At 42.3% G+C, this 23,635-nt stretch overlaps 3 protein-coding genes across 4 annotated transcripts; 2 read left to right on the forward strand and 1 right to left on the reverse strand.

The window, feature by feature from the left end:
* Nucleotides 1-617: 617 nt before the first annotated feature.
* proser1 (proline and serine rich 1) lies at nt 618-9,811 on the reverse strand. Of its 2 annotated transcripts, XM_068715912.1 has the most exons (12): nt 9,186-9,811; nt 9,024-9,089; nt 8,875-8,943; nt 8,594-8,688; nt 8,386-8,479; nt 7,961-8,071; nt 7,549-7,650; nt 6,865-6,943; nt 6,459-6,551; nt 3,352-4,675; nt 1,897-2,041; nt 618-1,723 (listed from the first exon to the last, which is right to left on the reverse strand). In XM_068715912.1, exons 1-12 carry the CDS (start codon nt 9,228-9,230, stop codon nt 1,598-1,600), a joined length of 2,349 nt encoding a protein of 782 aa, XP_068572013.1. In that variant the 5' UTR covers nt 9,231-9,811; the 3' UTR covers nt 618-1,597. The 2 variants fall into 2 exon arrangements, with proteins under 2 accessions (XP_068572013.1, XP_068572014.1); XM_068715913.1 differs by lacking the exon at nt 6,459-6,551.
* A 253-nt stretch (nt 9,812-10,064) lies between these two features.
* On the forward strand, nt 10,065-15,185 carry vps36 (vacuolar protein sorting 36 homolog). Its single transcript, XM_068715914.1, has 14 exons — nt 10,065-10,230; nt 10,393-10,461; nt 10,579-10,649; nt 11,025-11,139; nt 11,261-11,350; nt 11,898-11,984; nt 12,495-12,527; nt 12,715-12,792; nt 13,034-13,168; nt 13,262-13,327; nt 13,492-13,556; nt 14,018-14,102; nt 14,261-14,337; nt 14,481-15,185. The coding sequence occupies exons 1-14, from the start codon at nt 10,135-10,137 to the stop codon at nt 14,560-14,562; spliced, it is 1,149 nt and encodes a 382-aa protein (XP_068572015.1). The 5' UTR covers nt 10,065-10,134; the 3' UTR covers nt 14,563-15,185.
* A 1,419-nt stretch (nt 15,186-16,604) lies between these two features.
* Nucleotides 16,605-23,612, forward strand: LOC137876394 (thrombospondin type-1 domain-containing protein 1). The gene is made up of 8 exons (XM_068715915.1): nt 16,605-16,770; nt 17,543-17,659; nt 18,443-18,837; nt 18,944-19,604; nt 20,749-20,910; nt 21,053-21,473; nt 21,562-22,096; nt 22,188-23,612. The coding sequence occupies exons 2-8, from the start codon at nt 17,608-17,610 to the stop codon at nt 22,803-22,805; spliced, it is 2,844 nt and encodes a 947-aa protein (XP_068572016.1). The 5' UTR covers nt 16,605-16,770; nt 17,543-17,607; the 3' UTR covers nt 22,806-23,612.
* The last annotated feature ends 23 nt before the right edge of the window (nt 23,613-23,635 follow it).

Here is a 23,635-nt window from a genome sequence, read left to right on the forward strand (position 1 = left end):
TATATATATAAAAACAAAATACTTACTGAATTTATAGAAACTAAATAAATATATTAGGGATAAAACATATTTTAGGGATAAAACATATTTTATGTTCCATTGTAGCCAAAATATGGCTACAATGGAAAGAATCCTGCAATAATAGAAAATGCTCCAGTGAGATCCCATGACTGGGTGTTGGATTCTCATGACTAATTAACACATGACTGATGGCATCACTTGTGTGTTGAGCAATATTGCGGATGATCATGATAAGCACCGTGTAAAGTTCTTAACGAACTGTAAGTAGGCTGTAAAACTATTAGAATACTGAGGGTTGAATAAAATAACAGAAAATAGAATAACAATTGCATATTAATTAACACATTTACCACAGCCTTTGTGCTGGTCATTATTTGGTCACTTTTGAGGCAGCATTTTGTAATATTGAACAACTATCCTGTTACTTTCTCTGACCATGGACCTTTACTTTGCTGATATAATAAAGTATGTATGAAGATGTCCCTCTACCACAGCAATTAGCATTGTTTAGCCCCTGTGCACTATCGATTAATCTGACTTATAAAAGCAATGGCTTTCCTGACAGCCGTGGCACAGAAAAGAGATACAGCAACAGCTACAGCAACCAGCAGTTTACTGACAAAATAATAAAATGGGTGCAAATACAAAAAAGGACACAAAACATAAACACAGGGAATCAAACGGCTCGTCTCTTACTCTCAACTGTCTCTGAGTGTACTGAGGTTCACAGTAAATGAGGTAAAATTACAGTTTTCACTATGTTGCAAAGCATTACTGAAGAATAAAGACATGTATCTCAAATCCATATATCGATCAACATATGCTTGTCCTCAGAAACATCTGCATACAGTAGATCTGGTCAATACTGTAATAATACCACTAGCAGGGTGACATCTGTCAAACGAAATGTGTAAACATACGCAATGTGAATCACGGGAAACTGCTGACAGCCATACACGTGTGTTCACTGAAACTTCACACAGACATGAGTGGAACTGCCAAATGCAAGTTTTTGTGTACAACACTCCCACCCCCGACACAGCGAAAATATGATGTTCCTCAAAATGTGACCGCGCCATATAGCACAATATACCATGAGCCACCAAAAGGATTCATGTCATAACACAATAATCAATCAGTATCGTACGCATGTCCACTGTGACTGCATGAAATACATGAGGATACTGTCAATTCATTACACGATATCATGTACATCTCTCAATTTCATTTCTATAATTCATTATTCACTAATAAGTGTTGATAAACTCGATTAAAAACGGGCAAGTCCAGCTAGCATTTAAACCAGTCATGGTCTACTTGTAAAACCTAACAACTGATATTTACAACTGTTCACTATGAATAATGTAGGAAATATGCCATCCCCCCACATACTATTTCAACTGTTTTCACAATAGTGTTTCTTGTAGTAGTAAGTCATTCTGGCTGTAACATACACATGATTGGAACTCTTCAAATCGGTCCCATGTTCTTCAGGGTTCAAGACCAAGAAAATAAAAACGCGACAACTGCTGAGGGGTCGGGATCGACGTGTAAGTGTACTCAATGTTTTAAAGTTTCACTGCCAACCCAACTGGGGGTGCAGGCCTGGTTGGAGGGGGAAGGGGTTTCCTGGGCCGGGAGGATAGTTGGTGAAACTGTTGGGCTGAGGAGGGAAGCTCTCCAACGCAGACGAGGGATGAGCCTGGAACAAGACAAAAAGCATCAAGGCTTTATCAAACCGACATTCAAATCATTTTACTCTGCCAGAGCACAGTGTGTGTGTGTGTGTGTGTGTGTGTGTGTGTGTGTGTGTGTGTGTGTGTGTGTGTGTGTGTGTGTGTGTGTGTGTGTGTGTGTGTGTGTGTGTGTGTATACCTGCAGCAGGGCAGACTGCATGGCTGAGTTGTGGAGGCCACCGAGGGCAGCCGGAGAGGCAGAGGGTGAGAAGCCCGGCACCCCCGGGAAGGACAGCAAGCCGGGGAACCCGCTGCTTCCTGGAGGCTGGAGTCCACTGCTCAACCTGTAACACGCAGAAATGCTACCATCATCACTACAATAGTACGTTCAGTAGGTTTATAATACTCATTTTTAATTTGAATGTGATAAAATACTACACACATTCTACTAAACTATAATGAGTAGAATTGTTGCTGGTTTTTAAAAAGGAGTTGTTCTCTCGTATCTGACCATTTAAATATAAGGCTAGGGCCGGCATTCTGTTAGCTTAGCTTAGCATATAGACTGGAAATGAGTTAGCTAGGCTCTTTTCAAAAAGGTAACAAAATGCAATACCCCTAAAGCTCACTAGTTATATCTCTTTGTATTATCCATATGAAAAACAGTGTAAAATTGTCATTTGGCTGTTTTACAGGAGGTAATGTGATGAATATGTCTGATCAGTTGAACCAGTAGGAAGTTAATGCTCTCATCTTCCTCTGTGCCGCACAGCGATTATGCGCCTTTAACATAAAGCCTAAAACTAAAACTCTAGAACTATTCCTTATCTGTATACAGAATAATGTACCAATGCATGTATGAGAGCGGATACCTTATTACAGGAGTAGTATATATGGTTGGATATGTAATTTAAAGTGAAAAATGTATTATATTCTTCCCTACTATACTATTATTATGATGTATAACATGCTTGCTCATTTAATAGCTCTTGCAAGGAGGACACCACCCACCTGTTGTGTATAAAATGTCGATAGAAAAGGTGAGGCTGTTGTTGCAACACTTGTTCACAGACAAGATAACCTGCTAAATATATGGTTGACAATAATCACCTAGCAGACAACTCACAAGGAACTCTGTGAGACGACACAAACCAAAGGCTGGGCCTGACCCTCACAGTAGTAGACTTTGCACTTGGGGGCAGTGTTTCCACCCATCATGGAAAATCGATGCACATGGTTTATGACGCCCTTCAACCTGTCGTTTTCACAAGACATCTCATTTTTTTCTTAACCACCTTTATACTACTACTGTTTTAAGGAATAAGAAAAAGTATCCGCTCCCATACATACATTTGTAGATTCATTTAAAATATTAACACAAACATTGGTACATTATTTTGTATAGTGACTTAAAGGAATAGTATTAGATTTTTAGTTTTAGGCATTTTGATAAATTCCCTTTGCGGGGAGGAGAGCAGTAACTTTCACAGACCTACATTTAAATTTAGTAGCGGCTATGGTCTTTTCATGTCAGACTAAATTAAATAATAAAGTAAGTAAAGTAAATCAATATTAAATCATTAGGTTTATTTTAGATTATCCATGTAACATGGCTTCTGAATACTGGAAAGTAAAAATGTTACATGTCACATACCCGGGCTGGAAGTTGGAGCTGAAAGCCGACGCAAAGCCCGGTAACACTGGCGATGACGATGGAACTCCAGCTGCGGCCGCCGCTGCCACCGCCGCTGCCTGCAGTGGTGAAACCGACGCTACTGAAGACGAAGAGGCCCCTGGCAGGCCCATGAATGAAGACAACACGGGGCTCCCGGCACCATGCCCTCCTGAAACCCCCAGCGCTTGGAAAGCAGCGGGGTTAGCACCAGGCGGAAGGCCTGGGAACAACGAGGGGCCCAGACCGAAAGGGGAGGCTGCGGCGGCGTTAGGGCCCAGGCCTGAGTAGATGGAGGTTTGTGGATGGTTAGACATGTTGGTACTGGGAGACATCGAGGGCATGGACGAAGGCATGGAGGAAGGTGGGAGAGAGGATGAAAGGGAGGAAAAGGGGGACAGGCCAGGGTAATGAGAGGGTGCCGGGCTGGAGGACAGAGCTTGGAAGCCGGTGAGACCGACCGGACTAGAGAGAGAGACTTGAGGAGAACCCGAGGGGTGAGACAGACCCAAGGAACGAGCCAGAGCGGCCTGGGCAGAACCTTGCACCACGAACGAGCTAACGGAGGGTGTGCCGGAGCGAGAGGTTCCCTTGAAAGCAGATGGCACAGGGCTGTTACTGCCACTGTTACTACCCCCGGTGTGTCTGTTCAGCACTCCGGCGGCGGCCATGGCAGCCTGAATCTGTGCTGAATGAGACGGGGAGGGTTTGGGACTGGGACCTGAAGTGGAACAGTTCGGATTAACTGGAGCGGATTGTCCAGAGGGGGTGTAACTTCGGATCACTGACCCAGAGGGGTTACCTGCTTGCGGGTGTATGCCGTGGTGGGTGGGTCCTGACTGGTGATCCGTAGACTGAGAGAAACCCCTCTGCTGGTTTGAGCCCATGGCGTTTGTCTGAGATAAAGGGTCTGGGCCGCTGCGGGAGGAAGCGGGGGTGCCCGGTCGGGAAACGGTATGGAAGGGGGAAGGGGAGAAGCCCCCGCTGCCGGGGACAGGAGTCCCACAAGGGGTGCCGGAAGGCGTGTGGGCTTTAATGACAGACGAAGGTGTCGGTGTAACATGGCCGCCGGGGGTCTGTGGACCACCTTTAATCACAGACGGGGACGGAGCAGGGGAGGGAGAATTAGGGTTGTGAGAGGGAACCATGCCGGGGAAGACCGGTGTGATCGGGGTTGTGGGAGGTGGCTGAGCGGGAGACGCTTGAGGTGGGACAGGGGTAGAAGGCGTGGACCCGTGAGGGATGAGGAGGGGCCCGCTGTTGACTCCAGGCGTGGTGTGCTGGGGATTTCCTGGTTTGGCGTAACCTGGAGGGACAAAAAGGTAGAAGTTGGTGAAAAAGATGATCTCAAATAATGGTATTATCCGACATTGTGTTAGAATCAACTAAGAAAAAAAGCAAATACTTTTTAATAGTACCACATAGTTGCATTAAATAACTGTAGGAAAAGAAAAGGTTAAAACCCAACAAACTATAGTAGAAGAAGCAATGCACAGCAAGGAGGACTAGCCAGAGAGCATCCCTGCGGTGTGCAACTTATTATATGGAAATAATAAAAAATTTCAAGATTGGAATATGTCTTCTTCTTACCTTTGGGGAAATGTTTACATACCGTATTTTTCAGACTATAAAGCGCACCGGATTATAAGGCGCACTGTGAATTAACGTGTCTATGTTCACACATAAACCGCACCGGATTATAAGGCGCATTAAGCAAAACAACACAGTCCGGTAAATCAAACTTTATTCAACTCAGTTGTAACAACAAATACCGGTACAGAAAAATACACTCACTTATCGATTCATTCCTCTTCCACAAATCCATCGAATTCTTCATCTTCAGTGTCTGAGTGAAACAGCTATGCGATTTCGGCATCAAGAATGCCCGAATCCCTCTCGTCATTTTCCGAGTCAGTCTTGTTGCCGTTATCGGTACTTGGCTGTTCAGTGATGATTCCAGCTTTCGTGAAAGCTCGGACGACGGTTGCGACCGATGGTTACTTGTTGTGCTTATTGATCGATTTTGACTTTTAGTTTAGACATTACATTCCTGTTACGGGGCCGATCAGGTAGTGACACAGCGTACCGTAATGCTCCGAATATCCATTGAGCGGAGCGGCTTCGTTGCTTACCAAAGTCGTACTTACACATTTCGGCAGATTTTTGAGCGCATTGTACCACATAAAATCGATCAATAAGCACAACAAGTGACCATACATAAGGCGCGCTGGATTATAAGGCGCACTGTCAATTTTTGAGAAAATTTAAGGATTTTAAGTGCGCCTTATAGTCCGAAAAATACGGTAACTTATTTGGCTCGGTAACTGCATATATTCACTTTCATCACACACACTGTGCTGATCTCTGCTTTGGACACTTTGGTCAATTTAATACAACTTGAGAAATCTTAAGACCCTACGTCTCCCCAAAGGCCCTAAGAGATGTATTTCAACTGTGAAAACTGATGAGAAACTGCATTCAAAAATACAAGTTATCCCAAGCGATGCATGTTAAATGCCAGCAAAGAAAAAGATTAATGACATTAGTTCAAAGCTATTCCTGGTCCACGCCACAACAGACCCATCCTCACAATTCATCAACGCACACTTCTACACTGACTGACCAGAAAACAGAAGTACCTTCATGTTGTACTGCAATACAATAGCCTTGCTTTTGACCATTCTGTGGTGTTGTTCAGGACTGTATTACACTGAAAAGTATTTATGTTGAATACTTTTTGTCTTCTTTACCTACACATTTAGAGGAGAACAAAAACTGGATCATGTCTAATATCAGAAATGGCAACACCCCCCTAAATAATATTGCAGAATTGAATCCATCCCTCTACAGCTCTAAAACAAAAAGGAATCCAGTACACAGCTCTGCTTTGGGTTGCACTAAAATGTACGACGGGGCATATTTTTCTGGTCACTCAGTGTTCTCCAGAAGTGAGAGGCTCATTCTTCACCTGATAAAAGGCATTCAAAACTTGAGAAGCACAGGTAAGCAGCATGCCAGAGAGTTAGGCCGCAAGCTTCGAGGAACGTCTATTTGCTCTCTCACACAGACGCGCTTCCAACGAATCATACCTGCTACTTTGTGGGTGGAGTTGTAGGGGGGAGGGGCCACGCTGGTAGTTATAACCCCTCCCACAGAAACAAGGCCTGCGTTGTTGTACGCACCTGAGTAGTAGTTACACATATTAATAGCGTCCACCGTACATTCATATACACACACACACACACACACACATTCACATACACATACACAACTAACTATACCTCAACCAATCCCAGATGGAAAAAAACAAAAAAAACATGCCTCATTGTACCTAAAACCACTCAAAGCAGCAGTATTAAATCCTCAATTGTTTGAGAGCCCTTCTATTTTACACATCCCTTTTCCTATCATCGACAAGTTGTGTGTACAGTGTTGGATTACAGGGCAGGGCGTGGGAAAGCAGGGATGAGTGTGTGTATGAGGGTCATTTCTTACTTGGCGCGATGGTGGCGTGGGGTCGGCACGGTGGTATAGGGTAGGGCACAGGCCGATGTGGGTTGTAGGTTGATGGAAACTAAAAAAAAAAAAAAAAAAGGAAAAGCTTAACACTCTTAACTGATCAGCCAGTTCTGTCTAATTCTGTAATTCAAGTTTTCAAAAGCAATAGACAAGTTACACATTGATGTTACATTGTTAAAACACTGAGTGAAAACCAGAAAGAAAAATGTGGAAGATCAAACCACTTGTTGTGTATAAAAGCCCAACAAATGAGGGATTTTTAGGCAGCATATGGTGGTCGTTTTAATACAAATGTCCCCATATTCCAAGATGATTATCTTTAATGAATAGCTGAAGTCAAAACATTTTGTATAGCCTCATCAGTCACAACATTTACACTATTTAGAAATGAATGGAGTACAGTGTGCAAAATTGATTTCCACGCTTTACATCTAAATGTGAAGAGTGTGTCTTGATGTGTTCTTCCTCAAATATTTCTTAGTCCGACAGTCGTCTATTGTTAGCTTTTAAACCATGACTTGACGTGTAGGATAAAGTTTTTATTAAGCGTAAGCATTGTTATTAGTCATGTGAGGCCTCGTCACTTAGTTATGAGGGTTCTCTGGAGCATCCTGGTACTGTTACATCATCCCAGTCTGTGATTCTCATTCTGGTGCTTACGGGTTTGAAAGGTCCAATGATGCGAGCAGAAATTCCTTTCCCCTCAAGATTGTTAGAAGTGTCCTCTTTCTTCTCCGCTTCTTTCTTTACTGGAGGAATTCCCTGTGTATCAAAAACAAAATACACGTTTACAAAGTCAGGCTTATTTTAAGCAGACAAAATGTGTCAGGTGTGCCACTTTTTTGCTGGCACTTCAATTCAAAATCACAAGACAAACACATGAGCTCAGTATCACTATCAGCTATTTCAGACCAATTACATTTTTTTGTATGCAACACAGTTTTTACAAAAAAAAAAAAAAAAAAGGTACACAGCATTCAAAGTAAAATAACATTTTAGAATGAACTTAACCTTCTATAGTTCTTCCTCTAAACAGTACAAGTTGTTAGTGAAGAGCCCTGGACATACTTACAGGGAATGTGCCACTGACCAGGCTGGGTCTACCTTTAGGGTATGGGTTTCCTGGTATCATACCACACGAGGAGATCATGGCTACAGGAGCCTTGCAGCCAACCTTACATACCTAGTGACACACAAGTGTAGTATTCTTTTAGAAACTGTGTGTGTGTTTGCTTGTATTTACAGCATGCATTGAAACCTTACAATTTTCAGGGATGTCAAAGATAATGCATTAACACAAGCACACCGCTATTCTAAAAGCATCACTTTAGACCGTTTCATTATTTAAATTGCATCAATTGATTGGAGACAATTGTTCACTGGGGCTATCGCTACCACAGGGGTTCCACAGGGACTTTTGATACCGAGACATAAAATCAGCAACCTACCTAGAACACAAACAACACCATGAAATTAGATTTGTATCGGTGAACTTACTTGCTCCAGTATCCTGCGAGCCCGCTTCTTCTCAGACAAGTGTATGCGAAACAGATCCTCCACAGGACGATAGTTTTGAGCATCTGAAATGTTCCTGTTTGGGAATAAAAATCCATATTAAAACAAGTAACTAATTACCCAATCGGCTGATATTACAACATTTGACCCTATGTTCTTTTTTTTAAATGCATTTTCAAAATGTACTCACAAAGCTATTAGTTCCAGGACAATCAGTCGATCCTTTGAGAAGGTGAAGCAATTCAGGATATTTGCAACTTTGGTTGTGGGGATTGCAACCATTTTCTAAAGGCAACAGAAGGAGAAACGTGTTTAACCAACACTTTAAAACATACCAACGACAGAGAGAGAGGTGGTAATGCCACACAAAATAATAACTTTTTACACAATTAAATTACATCCATTTCTAGAAAACATATTTAGCAATGCAAAATGTAAACTTTGTTGCCACTTAAAACACGCGTTACTCACATGCTGCAGAGCTTTAACAGCTTTGATCTGTGGCTCCGCCCATGAGAAATATTTCAGTATCTCCATCACCTGCGGATGTTCAAGACAGTGTTACAACGTATAACCGAGAGATAAACATCACATGGCCGTGTCGCTGTATGGACAGTTACCTGCTCACTGGAGAAATAGCCGTGCACCTGCTCTATGGCTTTGATCCGCTGATCTGTCAGGACACACTGAAACACACAATGAAGAATTACCAAAACCCCTAAAATATGAGACAATTTCAAATCTTAAATCAGTCAGACAATTTGGGATTAGACACTCCTTACCTTTCTTATCTCATCCAAGACTATATCAAATGATTTCTTATCCATGTTTGTTGATTTAAATAAACGCTCGCCTCTTGGTCAATAAATACAGTTATTATACCACGCAATTGGTAAATACACGTTTTACAATGCAGCAGATAAGATGATTTGAGATAAAATGCATTCGGATGACTTAAAGTCTAAATACCATGCTTGCCATCCAACGTTACTGATTCAAATCCATAATGCTGCAAAAGCATGATTCAAAGCATTGCTTATTTGCAGTAAATCCGTATCCTTTAGTTTCGTAGTAAAGGTCTTTACAGTGCTTATATAAAATACAACTTTCCGCCCATGAACAATGACTTCCAAACAAGAGAAGCTGTGTCTGCAGTGGAAATCCTGCCTGCACCAGATTTGTCCGCAGCTAACAACAAGCTAGCCAGCTACAGCAATCCTTAGAATTCTGTGCACAACTCAACAAAAAGACACTGGGAAAGGCGGATTTCTTTGGACCTAAATTCATTCAAGTTTAGTTTATATCCAGTGCTAGCGATAATTACGATAAAGACTGGAAAATATAAAAAAGAAATCATTACAAATTTTAAAATAACGCGCTCGGAAATATAGCAGCCTTGCTAGCTCCCCCTGACAGCTGGCGCTATTAACGTCAACAGCCGAAAGGACCCCTAAAGAAGGCAGCCTGTCAGAAAAGACCCCATGCAGCAAAGTATGAATATATAACAGAATTATAGTTGGTTTAGTGGTATAAATAATGCTATCATTTGATGTATTGACAACATAACTATCGATTTAATTTATTCTGATTCATATATATTTTTCGTGTTCTATGTTGGTGTTTTTAAGCAGGCAGAGTCAGGGCAAAACAGCGTACAGGAAGTAAACATAAAAATGGGTCTCGGCGGCAGAGCAGCATTATAGACAATAATCGTCTGTTGTAATAGTAAAAATGGACTGCTTTTCATGGTCGAATGGGCTCTTGGAAATAAACGAAACTTTAGTGATCCAGCAACGAGGTGTCAGACTGTATGACGGCGATGATAAGGTATAGTTTTGTCTTCTGATGGCGAAGTTTGTGGCCTGACACAACAATACAGCAGCTACAACTTCCGTGCAACAATGTTAATAAGAGAACGTTAGCTGAATGATTTTGACGGTTTGATTAATTAACATAATAACGTCATGTACTCTCCTGTCATTGGACCAGGCTAAGCTTGATGTTGGAGTTGCCTTGTTGAGCACCCATCGGTTGATCTGGAGGGACGTTAAAAACCATGTAAGACAGCAGTGATCGTGTGAGAGTTGGTTCCACATTGTTCACAGATTTGTCTTTTCATATTTTATGTTGTGTGTCTCTCTTGTGTGACTTCTGTATTTCTCTTGTCACTTGTAGGAATGCTGCATAGCCATGCCCCTGTCACAGATCATCTTCTTTGAGGAGCAGGCTGCAGGAATAGGAAAGAGGTGAGTGTCAGTAAATACATCTTGTGTTGGGCACAGGAATATGAACAGAAATGAGAAGTAGGCTATCAGAATTACATTAACATAGACAACAAAATAGTGTGTTTTTATACCTAAATTTGAACCAAAACCCTTTATTAAGGTTCATTTAATAGCTTTTTTTCTGGAGCTAAATGCTTCTTGTTGTTAAGAGGGCTCCGTTGTGATCACATGAATAAAGTATGGAGCTTTGGTCACGTGATAACTGGTAGTTGTATTTGGGGAGAATATCATAGCTCCCTGTAGTTGAAAGATCTGGGAAAAAATCGTTAGTTGATAATAATTTTAATTTAAAAGAAGAAAATGGTGAATTGACTATTTGCATTTCTTATCCTGTAGTGCAAAAATAATTATCCACCTGCATGCAACGCCTTCCAACAAGGAGCCAGGTCCCTACCAACATAGCAAGTACTCCTTCATCAAGCTGTCCTTCAAAGAACACGGGCAGATTGAGGTAGTGCCACTCATACAAGTAGCTAAAAGAGCTTTTTTCTTTACCTTTTTCATCTTTTAATGAGCATTCTTAAGTGAGACTCTTTACTGCTGGGAACTGACGTGGTGTCGTTTGCTTGCAGTTTTACAGGAGGCTAACAGAAGAAATGACTCAGAAGAGATGGGAGAATACGCCAGCCTCACAACCCATCCCCACAGGAACCGGCTCTCAGGTTAGAAGCTGAACAGATGCTCCTTCGCATCCGGTTAGACTCTTCACTTCACCAGCCAAACTGCCTTTCAGCATTTTATTAGGTGATGTACACACCTATCAATTCCATTTATGTACCACAGGATGGCAGTGTTGTCTCCATATTTATGGGCTTGTCTATATCATTGGTCTAGTCAGAACTTCTTCTGCCTTATGACGATTCACCAATATATAATAGTGACACGTATTGCTCAATTGGTAGAAATTGGCATTGACATCAATTTAAGTATAGTGTCCCACAGCAGCACTCACACCAAAGTAAAAATAAACTTCTATGTTGGCAGTTACACTCTGTCCTTTCATTTGCATTAGGTCATATGTCTCTAAATGAGATTACATACATTATTGATAAACACTAAGAAATCACAGTCACTAAAATTGATTTATGTACCGTAACAGCAGTTGACCACAATGTGTTCCCTCGTTTGTCTTTCCGTTCAGACTTCTTTTAAAGTGTCTCTGTGTTACGTTTCAGATCGTGTGTTTTTCTTTCCTTTGTGGTCACGCAGGCAGGAAGAACGCGCGCCGTGGGGATTGTTGGCATTGAGAGGAAGATAGAGGAGAAGAGGAAAGAAACAGACAAAAATATTTCTGAGGTACTGTCGAGCAAAAATACGGAAATACCGAGAAATGTGTCTCCTCAAAGCTCCCAGCTGATGATGTTTATTTAGCCATATTTTTATGGAAATGACTGTGAACATGCTGAGAATACGGAGTGGTTTAGTTCAAGAGCTTTCTATGAATGTTTTGATCTGTTTGTTTTTTTTCTGCCAAATACTTGTCACCATCGGAATTTATTGTAACTGACATTAAATCAAGCTGACCACAGCTGCTGTGACTTTCATAAGGCATCCATGAAGTTATGTGTTTATGCAACCTCAGTTGGTATTTATTGAATATGAATACAATAAAATGAAATAAAAATGACGTATATTTAGCTGAATGTTAAGGGTGTAGTGCTAGGGAGACTGTTCAGTTTTTGGGTGGGGCTTTTGTGGAATGATATTTCAATTATATATGTAGCCATGAAGTTTTTGTGGTTTATTTAATTGTGAAAATTGTGAATTACCCTTTTAGTCTCTCTTTTTTTTTTTTTTTTTTTCCAGGCCTTTGAGGATCTCAGTAAGCTGATGGTGAAGGTAAAGAACGCTTTCCTTTTGTATGTTCATATTTTGTTACTGTAGTTGTTGATTTAATATATAATTATTTACCTTTTTGAAGTCTTCTTATGTTCAAACATCATAACCATAGATATCAAACCTGTGTTAAGCTCATATACGGCTATGCGGTGGGATTTGCTGAGTGATTGTCTGCTTTAAATAACAGGCCAAGGAGATGGTGGAGCTGTCCAGATCTATAGCCAACAAGATCAAAGACAAGCAGGGAGACATTACAGAAGATGAGGTAGGAACTTGAGCATAATCAGACACGGAAACAGGAGAACAATGGGCGTGGCTTCAAACTACTGCTCATACAGCAATAACTAATCATAAAGTACTCTTTAACCTCACTGGACCATTATGCACACAACTGATGTTGTGATTACATGATGCCGCTACACCTTGTCATTCTTTACTCGTAATTACCCACAATATTTTTTCCAAGTAGTTTTGCTTTTTATTAACAGTTTTGTTCTGCTTTATAGACAATTCGGTTTAAGTCCTACCTGCTGAGCATGGGTATTGCTAACCCCGTGACCAGGGAAACTCATGGATCAGGTACACATTACCATTTGCAGCTAGCTAAGCAGCTGGGAGATATGCTACAGGCTCCTCTGGAGGTTGGTGTGATTTTACATCTAAGATCAAACTCTAATGTTAGTCATCTATTTCTTTTCCATTTTCTGACTCTTATTACTCTTGCTCTCTCTCAGGAGCGTGGGGGTATGATGGCTCTCACTGAGGTGTACTGTCTTGTCAACCGTGCCAGAGGGATGGAGGTAATGCTCACAGATGCACACCCAGAAACACTGAACATCGTACTTGAGTGGGCATACCCATGTTCACTCTAGCTGAACTAATACTACACAGCTTATACATTCTCACTACACACAAAGGTCTTTGGTGTCAGGCACATAGGTCACTTTTCTGTCCCTTTGTACAGCTCTTATCTCCAGAAGATTTGGTAAACGCCTGCAAGATGTTTGAGTCGTTGAAGCTCCCGTTGAGGTGAGTTTTGTTTGTCTTTGTATTGTTTAATTTATGTCTTCCCTCTTTCATACATTCATATATGTATAGATCAGCCTTTGTGTTATGTAGTGCAGGGTTGACGCCTGCACTATATCCCAGAGGCCAGGCTCTTCCTGTCTGACTTCCTGTTGTTGGAGGTATTGTCCAGACCTCTGCGACTGTCATTTCCTGTCACTTCCAGCACCACGCTGGTCCTAGTACCCGCAAACTGGTTGCTGTTCTTCAGCCAGCGCTCCTTATATTAGCTTCATAAAACATCATTCCTCTCTCTCTCTCTCTCTCTCTCTCTCTCTCTCTCTCTCTCTCTCTCTCTCTCTCTCTCTCTCTCTCTCTCTCTCTCGCTCGCGCACACGCACGCACACACACACACACACACACACACACACACACACACACACACACACACACTGTTGCCGTCATCCATCTTGTCCTCTTTGTAGGCTGCGTGTGTTTGACAGCGGTGTGATGGTGGTCCAGCTGCAGTCTCACAGCGAAGAGGAAATGATAGCCTCAGCACTGGACAATGTAAGCGTTTACCATTACAAACATCATACTGACATTGACACGCTTTAGACGGATCAAACAGCATGCTGTCTTGGATATATATTTTTAAGTCAGTCGCCAGCATTAGGTTCAAAGTTTTTAATTAATTCCACATCTTGTCTCATCTTCTTCTTCTACAGGTGTCAGACAAAGGCTCCTTGACCGCAGAGGAGTTTGCAAAGCTCTTGGGTCTCTCTGTTCTTCTCTCCAAAGAACGGTAAGTTGTGAATCTCATCAATACAGATGACACAGGCGATCTGTTTTACTACACCGTGTTGGTATAACATTGAGAATATTCACAGTTTTCTTTGTTTCTCATTTAATTCTTCTTCTCTTCTCTATTCCTTCCTCTGTCTCCAGGTTGTTGCTGGCTGAGAAGGTGGGCCACCTGTGTAGAGATGACTCTGTTGAGGGTTTGAGATTCTACCCGAACCTCTTTTGACCTGTTCACAGTCATTGTTGCTGAAAAAGGAAAAAAAAATAACTTCAACTGGGCAGCACTGTCTCTGCTGATAGACTAATGCATTGGCACTACATGAGCGTAGCGCTGCACGGCAGAGAGTCTGCTGTACTTTGAGTGCGATAATGTACCTATTCAGTCTGGTTATGATTTTTTAACGGTTGGTGGTAGATCTTTGCAAATCCACCTTAGGCACTGCCAGCTATCGTCCAGAAACTGCTCAAATACTGTACAAGCAGCAAAGTGTTCCCAGATCTGCTCTGTTTGATGGAGTGATCATCATGTGCATTTAGTAACAAATAGGTTTGGGAAAATTGATATAATGGGATATCCTGTGGACATTTTCTTCACACATTCTTGTGACGCAAAGCGTATACTTATTTTTTACAAAACAAGTATGGATTGTTATGAAAGGCCCATAACGAGTGATTACATGTTTTCCAAAGTAAAATGTACATTTCTGTAATAAATGAACAAGGAATGAAGCTTTGTCATGTTGTCTCATCTTCTGTGGAGGGAGAGAACATGCCCAGATGTCCAGCTTACAATGAATTTAAAAACCCTGATTTACCTTTCATCTTGTCCATTAAAACGGGATTAATGTCTTTTGTTCTCCTGTCAAACTGTTTTTGAATGTAATAACTTTTGTCTAGAATACATTCAAGAAAGATCAAGAAGATAAAATAAAATGCCTAATCTGCTGTTAGTTTAGTTCACAGTGATAGGGCATGTTGCCAAATGTCAATATTCATTCAATTAATCCATTCATTGCAGAGGTTATGTTGTAGAAAGGCCAGTTGTGACCGTTTTGAAGGCAGACTGAAGGTAAGCACCCTATAAATGCACTTGTAAAATCACATTACCATGTCTACTCACAGTAAATCATAAAGAGTAACTGCAGAAGTAATAATGAATTGGTGAGATGGGAGCATATTATAATAAATCCCATCTGGGCTTAAGTAGCCTCATGTCTAAAAGTTATGTTTTCTGCTGAGATTGTTACTATAATGTCTAATCTGTGTGTGTGTGTGTGTGTGTGTGTGTGTCCTTGTAGAGCTTCTCACACAGAATAAACAGTTCTTTGTTCCCATTGTGAACAGAGCTGAACAGTAAAGGGTGTTTCATTTTCAGAGACGCTTCCTGTTTTCAGCTGTCTCTCTTGAGGAAATGTGAAGGTCTCAGCGCTACAGCTGATTAGATTACATGTATAGTTCACGAATATACCTACTTGTTTCAAGAGTTAAACTGAGGCAGGACTGATCGTAATGATTAGAGATTCATGCATGACATTGAACTTTGGGTGAGGATCTTAAAAGACAAAATAGGTCCTGTTCTTGCATGCTGATATGGATTTACTCAATGGTGCATTTTAAGTGAATCCATGAGGCTGAATCAGTGTCATCTGCTCAAATCTCAGTTTTCTTTCATCAATGGATAATAGAAGAAGACCTTGTCAGTCATCTTATGTGGGGGGGGGGGGGGGGGGGGGGGGGGGGGGGGGGTCATCTGATTGTTTGTGATGAATAGTTCTTCTGTTTACTGTCATGACTTAATTGTATAAAACGTTTTATTTTGCTACCCTGCCTCCTGGGCTGATTGAGATACACAACGCTACCCTGTCTTGATTTTCCATATGACTTTATCATGATATTCTTATAGACAATCGTTTACAACATCTTCATACACATTTTGTTTTTATCTGTGAATAAAGTTAAAACACAGTTAAAAAGTAAACTTGAGAAACAGGTCACGCATCTTATTAAAAGGTGATTGTTGGATAAAAAAATGCAAAATTTGTTTAAAACATTTCCTCATTCATATTTATCTCTGCATTTCTTTCTGGAATAAAATAGCCTATTGGTTTGTTTACCGCTGCACAGTCGCCTACGTTGTCTTTACTGTGCCTGTAAATTTTTGGGAAGAAACAGACAGACGGATAATATTCAATCCGCCCTGCTGCTGCTGACCGTGAAGTGACTGTGAGCGGAATCTCTCACGCGCTCTGAACACCGGCGCGCGCCTATTGAGATCTCAGTTGGGTCTTTGACGCTGGTCCCGCTGACCGACTGTCATTAGTAGTTTATCAGTCGAAAAAAAACAAGTTTTACCAGCACGTGGAGGGACTGTTGTTGTCGGTTTCTGTGTTGCAAAATTGGAGGTGAATTATGCTGTGCTGAGTCGACAACAAATGTGAGTACAAAAGCTCTATTTTCCAGCTAAAAGCAATGAGGGTTATGAACACAGTGTGCCTGAGATGTTAAACTTTGGGTCTAAGAACTAGATAGCCTATGCTAAAACCCAGGTTTAGAATTATATTTAACATGTATTATTTATTATATTTTCCAAATAAATAACATTATATATATTCAGCCTTCTTGGTGGCTAAGCACAGATACATTTGAGATGAGTTTAAAGGAGATACTATCTTTGGTTAGGAGTTGACTATTATACTCTTCACCTGAGAATAAATATTAGGCAAAGTTTTTGACCCAGCTACAGTGCATTCAAGTAGCGTAATGTACTAATTTAAGTAAAAACTTATATACAGTCTATGGTCCATGCTAGTGCAAAGCAAACCCGAATACTACGATTTGAATGGGAGTGTGAAATCCAGGCAGCAGCCTGGTGCCAGAAAAATTGTTCCTTGGAATGTTTATAATTTGTACAGTAGAGAAACAATAATGACAACTTTGCAAGCAACCACACAACAAGGATTTGGCTCTCCTTCATGAATATTTGTTATGGACTGCTTGTCTGCTGATGGAAGGAAGAGTCTCCACTGTTAATCCAAAAAAGTCATGGTCAGAGCTTCATGTTCCAGCCTTCCTGTTTTACCTCAGATCAGTGCACTGCATCTTCCAAGCCTCATTCTGTCCGATGACGCCCACAACCACTATTGGTTGTTGCCTGCTGCCTTCTTGTGGATTCTTTGTTTATTTTGTGATTTGCCTCTGATTTGTAGAGGTCAGGGATGGTGGAAGAGGACGGTCATGTGCTGAAGGAGAAAACCGAGGCACGGACATCGGAATGCCACAGGCTGTCTCACTGCTGCCCTTTCTGCTGGCACTCATGGGATATGGTGAGTGTCCCCAAACAACAATCTTAATAACACGACTGCATGTTTGAAAATGCTGGCAGGATCATTCATTTTTGTCATTCACTTGATCAAGCAAACACATGTTAACTTAAACGTGCTCTACCACCCTGGAGGGAAAAAAAGGCAGAGGATTGAAGGGTGTAATGTCGGGTCAGCCTCTTCCTCTTCCCACACCCTCTGTGCTTTTGTGAGGTTTTTACAGCAGGATTTAGACACTGCACGGCACAATAGCTCTTAAAATAATGTGCAACTGTGCGGCAAACATTTTTACTTTTTCCCTGGATGCTGATAGGCCTATTGTAATTTAACTGGATGTCACCTGGACATGGGAAATACCGTATATCAATAGGCCTATACATCATTTGTTGTTAGATAAATGTGCATGGGATTTTGGTATCATAAATCATGATGCACAATTATTATGTTGTCAAAGGTTTTCCCATATTGATTACTAAAATGTGTATGAACTAGAAATGTTCCCATTTTACTACCATACAGTCCAAACATTACAACTTAACATATTGTCCACACCTAAACAGATATTTGTATCAATTATAGAACATGTTAATGACTCACTGCAGAAAACTGAGTCACAGACACAGCTCTATGGCCACGGTAACAGTCAGCTTGCAAAGTCAAGACAAACAAGAACAATAAAAAAGCAGATGTACAAAATGCAGTAGATTTTTGTGCACGATGCATGAACAATAGGTGAAATGGTCTCTTTCTTTGCTTTATGTGACTCCTTTTCATCCTTTCCTGTAGCTTTGGCAGGGCTCAATATCTGGCCCTCCTTCCACGTTGCCCTCAGCAACGCCAGTGTATTTGTGGACTTCAGCACAAAATCCAACAGCAGCACCATCCGCAACACAAGCCTTTCGCTGGTCAACACGGAAACCAACACCACCCTTCTGACCAGGACTATCCCCAACATCCAATCGGCCGGTAGGGTGGAGTTCAAGTGTTCTTGCTTCCTGTATGCAGGAACTTTCCGGTTCCTGCTGAGGCAGACCAGCATCACTGCTGGTTCTCGTGCTGATGGCACACATGGCAGTAGTGCGGAGAGCACTGCCTGGTGGTGGAGTTCAGAACTGCAGGTGCAGTGGCCCACCTTTCACATCGCTGTGGACAGGGCCGGAAACCACTCAGGATCATTTCAGGCAAGACAAACAAGATCTCAAACTTGAAACACTAAGGTTTATTGTGCTGCGGAACGAGGATCAGAGTGATCTATACATCTCTTCTTCTCTCTCTCTCTCTCTCCAGGTTGGGATATCCACTAATGAACACTTTCAGGCTTGCTCCGGTGGCATCGACTCGGCTCTCTTCTTAGAAGTCAGCTACATGGAGTACAACAAGATAGGGCGAATCAGCATCGACAAGGTCCAAGCCCGCACGCGACACCCAATCAAACCCCTCCGTTCCCAGAATGTTGAGCTGTCCTGCGCCTTCCCCTTCACAGAGAGAGACTTCATAAAAGTGGCTTTACGATCTCCTCACGCAGCACAGGATGTGAAGAGCTCTGGACCGCTCTACCTGTCCCGCATCTTCTCCTATAAGCTGCTGGTGGAAAATACCAACGCTTACAGGAGTGGTTGTGAAGGGACTATGACTGTTAAACTGATAACCCCACCTTGTGCTCACGTCAATGGGAAAGTATTGCTGTATAAGGAGGCAGGTGTTGGGAGAGGGATTGCGGGTTCCTCAGGGATGGAGGCAGGTGAAACAGCACTGGTGGGGTTTGGAGCAGAGGAGCCCTCTTCACCTCTGTTGGCCTTCAACTGGCTGACCCAGGGAGAGAACGAGACAGAATTCAACTGCTCTGTGTTTTACACTGGAAGAAACAAGTACTGCTTTCGCTTTGTTTTTAACTTCAGTCGCTCCCCCAGCCCCGCACAGACCTGTTTGGTGGTTCACAGGAGTGCAGGTGAGATGTAATAGATCGACACATGCACATTTGGCACCTGCCAAAAATACATTTACACTGTGATCTTCCTAAAACCTGGAGGGAAGGAGTAACTTTCTCTCAGTCATTAATCAAGGAATGGTTTCATTAAGGAGTAGGCAAAGTGCCTTTTTCATAGAAGACATTTGACCGGCCAAAATAAGAAGAACACAGGTGTTAAAATTAAAATGAATGATGGCTGTATTCCATTTAGCTGCTTTGGTTTCTGGGTCCTGATGTTGTGTCTGCTTGCTCATTGTCACACTGTCATTTAATATCTATAAATAGCAATATCCTGGTGAGATTGAACATTGCATTATAAAAAAAAAAAAAGATGACAGCCTCATAAGATTGTTTTGCGTTAAAGTCAAACTTTTAGAAGCAAACACAAAGACTATTTTAAGGCTTGACTGAAATAGTCATCTTTTTTTTTGTTTTTCGAGGTGGAGGGTGACCTTATCTGTCTCAACAACATAACAAGATCAGATGTAGAGCTATGTTGAAATCGTATTATGAAAATGCAGTGTGCAAACGGAACATCATAACATAAAAAAACATGAAATCGGTGCCAACAAAGCATATCACCACAATGCAGAAAATAGGCCTCGTAAACTACAGCTGACGGGCCGTGCCACTATATTTACTCTTGTACATTCCCTTGCATCCTAGTGTAACTAATACCACAGTGCATAATGTCACATCACACTGAAGTGTCAGCCTCAGCACATAACTCATTATTCTGTTATTTACTGTGCAGCTACACAACTGAGTCATTCATAAGAAATTATAATGTTAACATAGGCAGCACTAACTTTAAGGCCATTTACCAATTAGATAATAAACCGTTGAACTGTCACATTCTAAATATAGTCAGATGCCTTTGTCGCTGTGTGTCCTGGCTTTGTCTATTTTGGGGATGAAGCATTAACTGGTCGATGTCATGTGATATGATGGTTGCATCTTTTTCAGCTCCAGGGTTCTATTTGTTATACTTCTACTGGCTTTTTATTCCCTCAAAATGATCCCAGCATTACACAACATTCACATTAACAACACATATTTAACGCTTGTGCACTTACTAATTTATCTGCAATTTAAAAAAAATTGCCAATCTGTTTTTCTGCAGAGTCATGGGGCCCGTGGCTGCCGTGGAGTGTGTGCAGTGTGAGCTGTGGAGAGGGGGTGAGGGAACGAGTGCGTGAGTGTTTGCTGCCCTCAGGTGTGGGAGGGATGCAGTGCACTGGCATGGTGAAGGAACAGTCCCTCTGCTCGCTGGAGGACTGTGTCGGTCAGTCTTTTCATCCCTCACTCTCTCTGTCCCTTGATTTTCACTTTCTCATATTTCCTCATATTTCTCCTCGTCCAAAAAACACTAGATGTGCTTTTGGAGCATACCATTTACATAACTGTCTCCCTTTTCTTGTTCCCAGTGGTGCCCGCTCCTTCTCCATCCCTCCCACCTGTGGCTGTCGGAGTTGCCCCCCTGGGTGGTAACATGGTCGTGGTGGTCGGTATCTCCCTCTGCCTGGCTGTGATTCTGGCTACTGTTCTGGTGACTTTGTGGAGAAAGCTTTGCAAGACCCCTCAGTGCAGCTCTGTCCGCAGAGGCTCCATGCATTCCCCTGGGGGACGCAAGCTCTCCGACGAGGCGTCCATTTGTGGCCACAGCCTCCAGAGGCCCAGCCTGTCTGACGGCCATGGCCAACCGGGAGGCACGGGTGTGGGTGTAGCCCAGAAAGACAGGCCTTCCCCGAGCAGTCAGCCTCTCTCACAGGCCCTGGTGATACCTCTCTCACAGGACCCAGAAAGGCTGTCCCCCACAGGTCTGAAGGTGCTGCCACCAATATTTGGGTATGTTTAGAATATTCTTTACTTTCATCACCTGAGAACATTTTTTGTCACTCCCCCAGTCTTAGAAATAACAATATTGTCTCTCTAGGTACCATTTGGCTCAGCAGCAGTTGAAAGAAATGAAGAAGAAGGGGTTAAAGGAGGCAACACAGCTGTACCATGTCTCTTCCAGCCCTGTCCATGACACCGTGTTAGGGACATCTGCTTCACCCACAAACTCCCCCATTCCTATGCCAAGTGGATTCACTCATCCCACACTCCCAGTGGGCCTCCAGGACGACGCTAACCACAATCATTTTCGGGTTGCAACTCGCTTTTCTGAGCTGCCATCGCAGACTCCTAGGGTCCCCCCAGACAGACTGAGTCCCAGAGTGGAGCTCGTCTTAGGTCCTTCTGCTCATGCAAGTGGGGGCAGCTCAAAATGGCGTGACCGCACCGCTGACTGGGTGGAGATGGTAGAGAGGAGTGGGTTAGTTGGTCTCAGAGGAGGAGGAGAAGCAGCGATGGGAAACTCCTTTAATAAGAATCCAAATTTCCGCCGGACCTCCAGTTTTAACGACACCAAACCCCAACCTCTATCCTCTGTACATTCCAGACAGTTTAGAGAAAGGAGCATGACCCAGGTCAACTATCCAGCTTTATTTATGCGTTCATATTTTTACATTGTAGATCATATTTCCTTAATTAACAGAGATAATACATTGTCCTTTTCAGGTTGGATCTCGGACCCTTCCTGAAGGAAGTTGTTGGAATAAAGGAGGATGGGAGAGGCAGCCATACAGCTCTTACCCCATTCCAGAGCACGGGGCCCCAGAGTGGGCTAAATCCAGACCCCAGAGAAATGAGCAGAGGAAGCCCTGGATAGAAACAGCTGCTCTTTCTCACAGCAATGAGCTCAAACACACGGGAACCAACACAAACAGCATTTCAGCAGAAGTCGGTGGCGCTCAGGATAGGCAAAGGGGTGGTGAGGCAGGAGGTGGAGAGGGAATCTCGGGGATCGGGGGTCCAGCCGCAGGGCTCGCCGGCCTGAGTGTGGATCGCGCAGAGCGTGCTGAGCAGAACTGGAACCGTCGTGGCCCATCGCCTATCCAGAGGAACATCCTGGCCCGGAAATTGAAGGAGGCTCAGTCGTGCTCTGGGGTCAAGGGGCGGCAGCGCAGCTCCACCTTTAGTGTATCGCCCTCGGAGCAGAGGAAAGGCCGCTGCCACTCTCTGCCAATGTCTGGAGGCTACAGCAGCGGTGGTGGCTCGCCCTACAGGCTGAGTGAGGCAGAGCAGAGGATGTTAGACCTAGATCTGTCCTCAGCATATGTAGGCGAGGAGGACTAGAGGTTTGTAGTACTGCACCAGGGAGGAATTTCCATTGCTATTTCCATTAAATCCTAGTCATGTCTTGATCCTCACACAGACCCACATATCAGTGAAGATTGTATTGTATGTTTGAGATTTTGGACGTTTGCTTATATATGAGGGAGAGAGAAAGACATCATTTTATTTTTTGAAAAGCTATTTAAGTTTCTATTTCAAAAAAACGTTTTACCATTTACATTTTTTTTATTGGAATTATTTAATTTTTCAAATTTGACATGCATTATAATTTAACATATACTATCTTCAGAGTGTCTCTATAGGTTTCTTAATGTATCAACTACTGGTACAGTATTTACCATAATAAGTCATATGGCCTTATCTGTGTGCCCTGTCAATGACAGCATTTAAAACAGTACAGAAGACAGGTAGTCTTCTTGTTCTACATTGCTGAATGTGCTTATTGTATCATGCTGTGAAGTCCCACTGTATAAAATTGTGCTGTTGTGAAAGTCACTCTCACTGTGATGTTTACGGTGAAGTGACAATTTTCTATGTGTGACGTCAAGAATTGTTCAGAAGTCAGAACAGCAGTATGCAGTTGTAACTGTGTTTGATGACAGTCAAAAATGAAGATCAGTGAGACATTGGGGCTGAGATGCTGTTTGTTTTATTGTTTGAGTAATTTTATACACTTCATAGAGAGCAGTGCTTAGTGAAAAATAGAAGATACTGTACCGTCAACATTTGATTATGGTTTCAAATGATTAACCAATGGTTGAAGTTCAAATAGAAAGAAATTAAACACAACATCAGTCTTTCCCTTCATTTGTTTTTCATTCTGAATCACA

Source organism: Cebidichthys violaceus, unplaced genomic scaffold (assembly GCF_023349555.1).
Source record: "Cebidichthys violaceus isolate CVI_PGR_0920_01 unplaced genomic scaffold, fCebVio1.0.p SCAF_20, whole genome shotgun sequence".
Lineage (NCBI taxonomy): Eukaryota > Metazoa > Chordata > Actinopteri > Perciformes > Stichaeidae > Cebidichthys > Cebidichthys violaceus.

Excerpts from the sequence above, each read along its gene's own strand:
- LOC137876394 (XM_068715915.1), top strand. The coding sequence starts at position 17,608 with ATGCCACAGGCTGTCTCACTGCTGCCCTTTCTGCTGGCACTCATGGGA. Across the intron at positions 19,605-20,748 it reads GGTGGTTCACAGGAGTGCAG|AGTCATGGGGCCCGTGGCTG; the intron begins GTGAGATGTAAT and ends GTTTTTCTGCAG. Across the intron at positions 21,474-21,561 it reads GTGCTGCCACCAATATTTGG|GTACCATTTGGCTCAGCAGC; the intron begins GTATGTTTAGAA and ends TTGTCTCTCTAG.
- vps36 (XM_068715914.1), top strand. The coding sequence starts at position 10,135 with ATGGACTGCTTTTCATGGTCGAATGGGCTCTTGGAAATAAACGAAACT. Across the intron at positions 10,462-10,578 it reads GGAGGGACGTTAAAAACCAT|GAATGCTGCATAGCCATGCC; the intron begins GTAAGACAGCAG and ends TGTCACTTGTAG. Across the intron at positions 13,557-14,017 it reads TCGTTGAAGCTCCCGTTGAG|GCTGCGTGTGTTTGACAGCG; the intron begins GTGAGTTTTGTT and ends TCCTCTTTGTAG.
- proser1 (XM_068715912.1), bottom strand. The coding sequence starts at position 9,230 with ATGGATAAGAAATCATTTGATATAGTCTTGGATGAGATAAGAAAG. Across the intron at positions 4,676-6,458 it reads CTCCACCCACAAAGTAGCAG|GTTACGCCAAACCAGGAAAT; the intron begins GTATGATTCGTT and ends TTGTCCCTCCAG. Across the intron at positions 1,724-1,896 it reads TGCAGTCTGCCCTGCTGCAG|GCTCATCCCTCGTCTGCGTT; the intron begins GTATACACACAC and ends GTCTTGTTCCAG.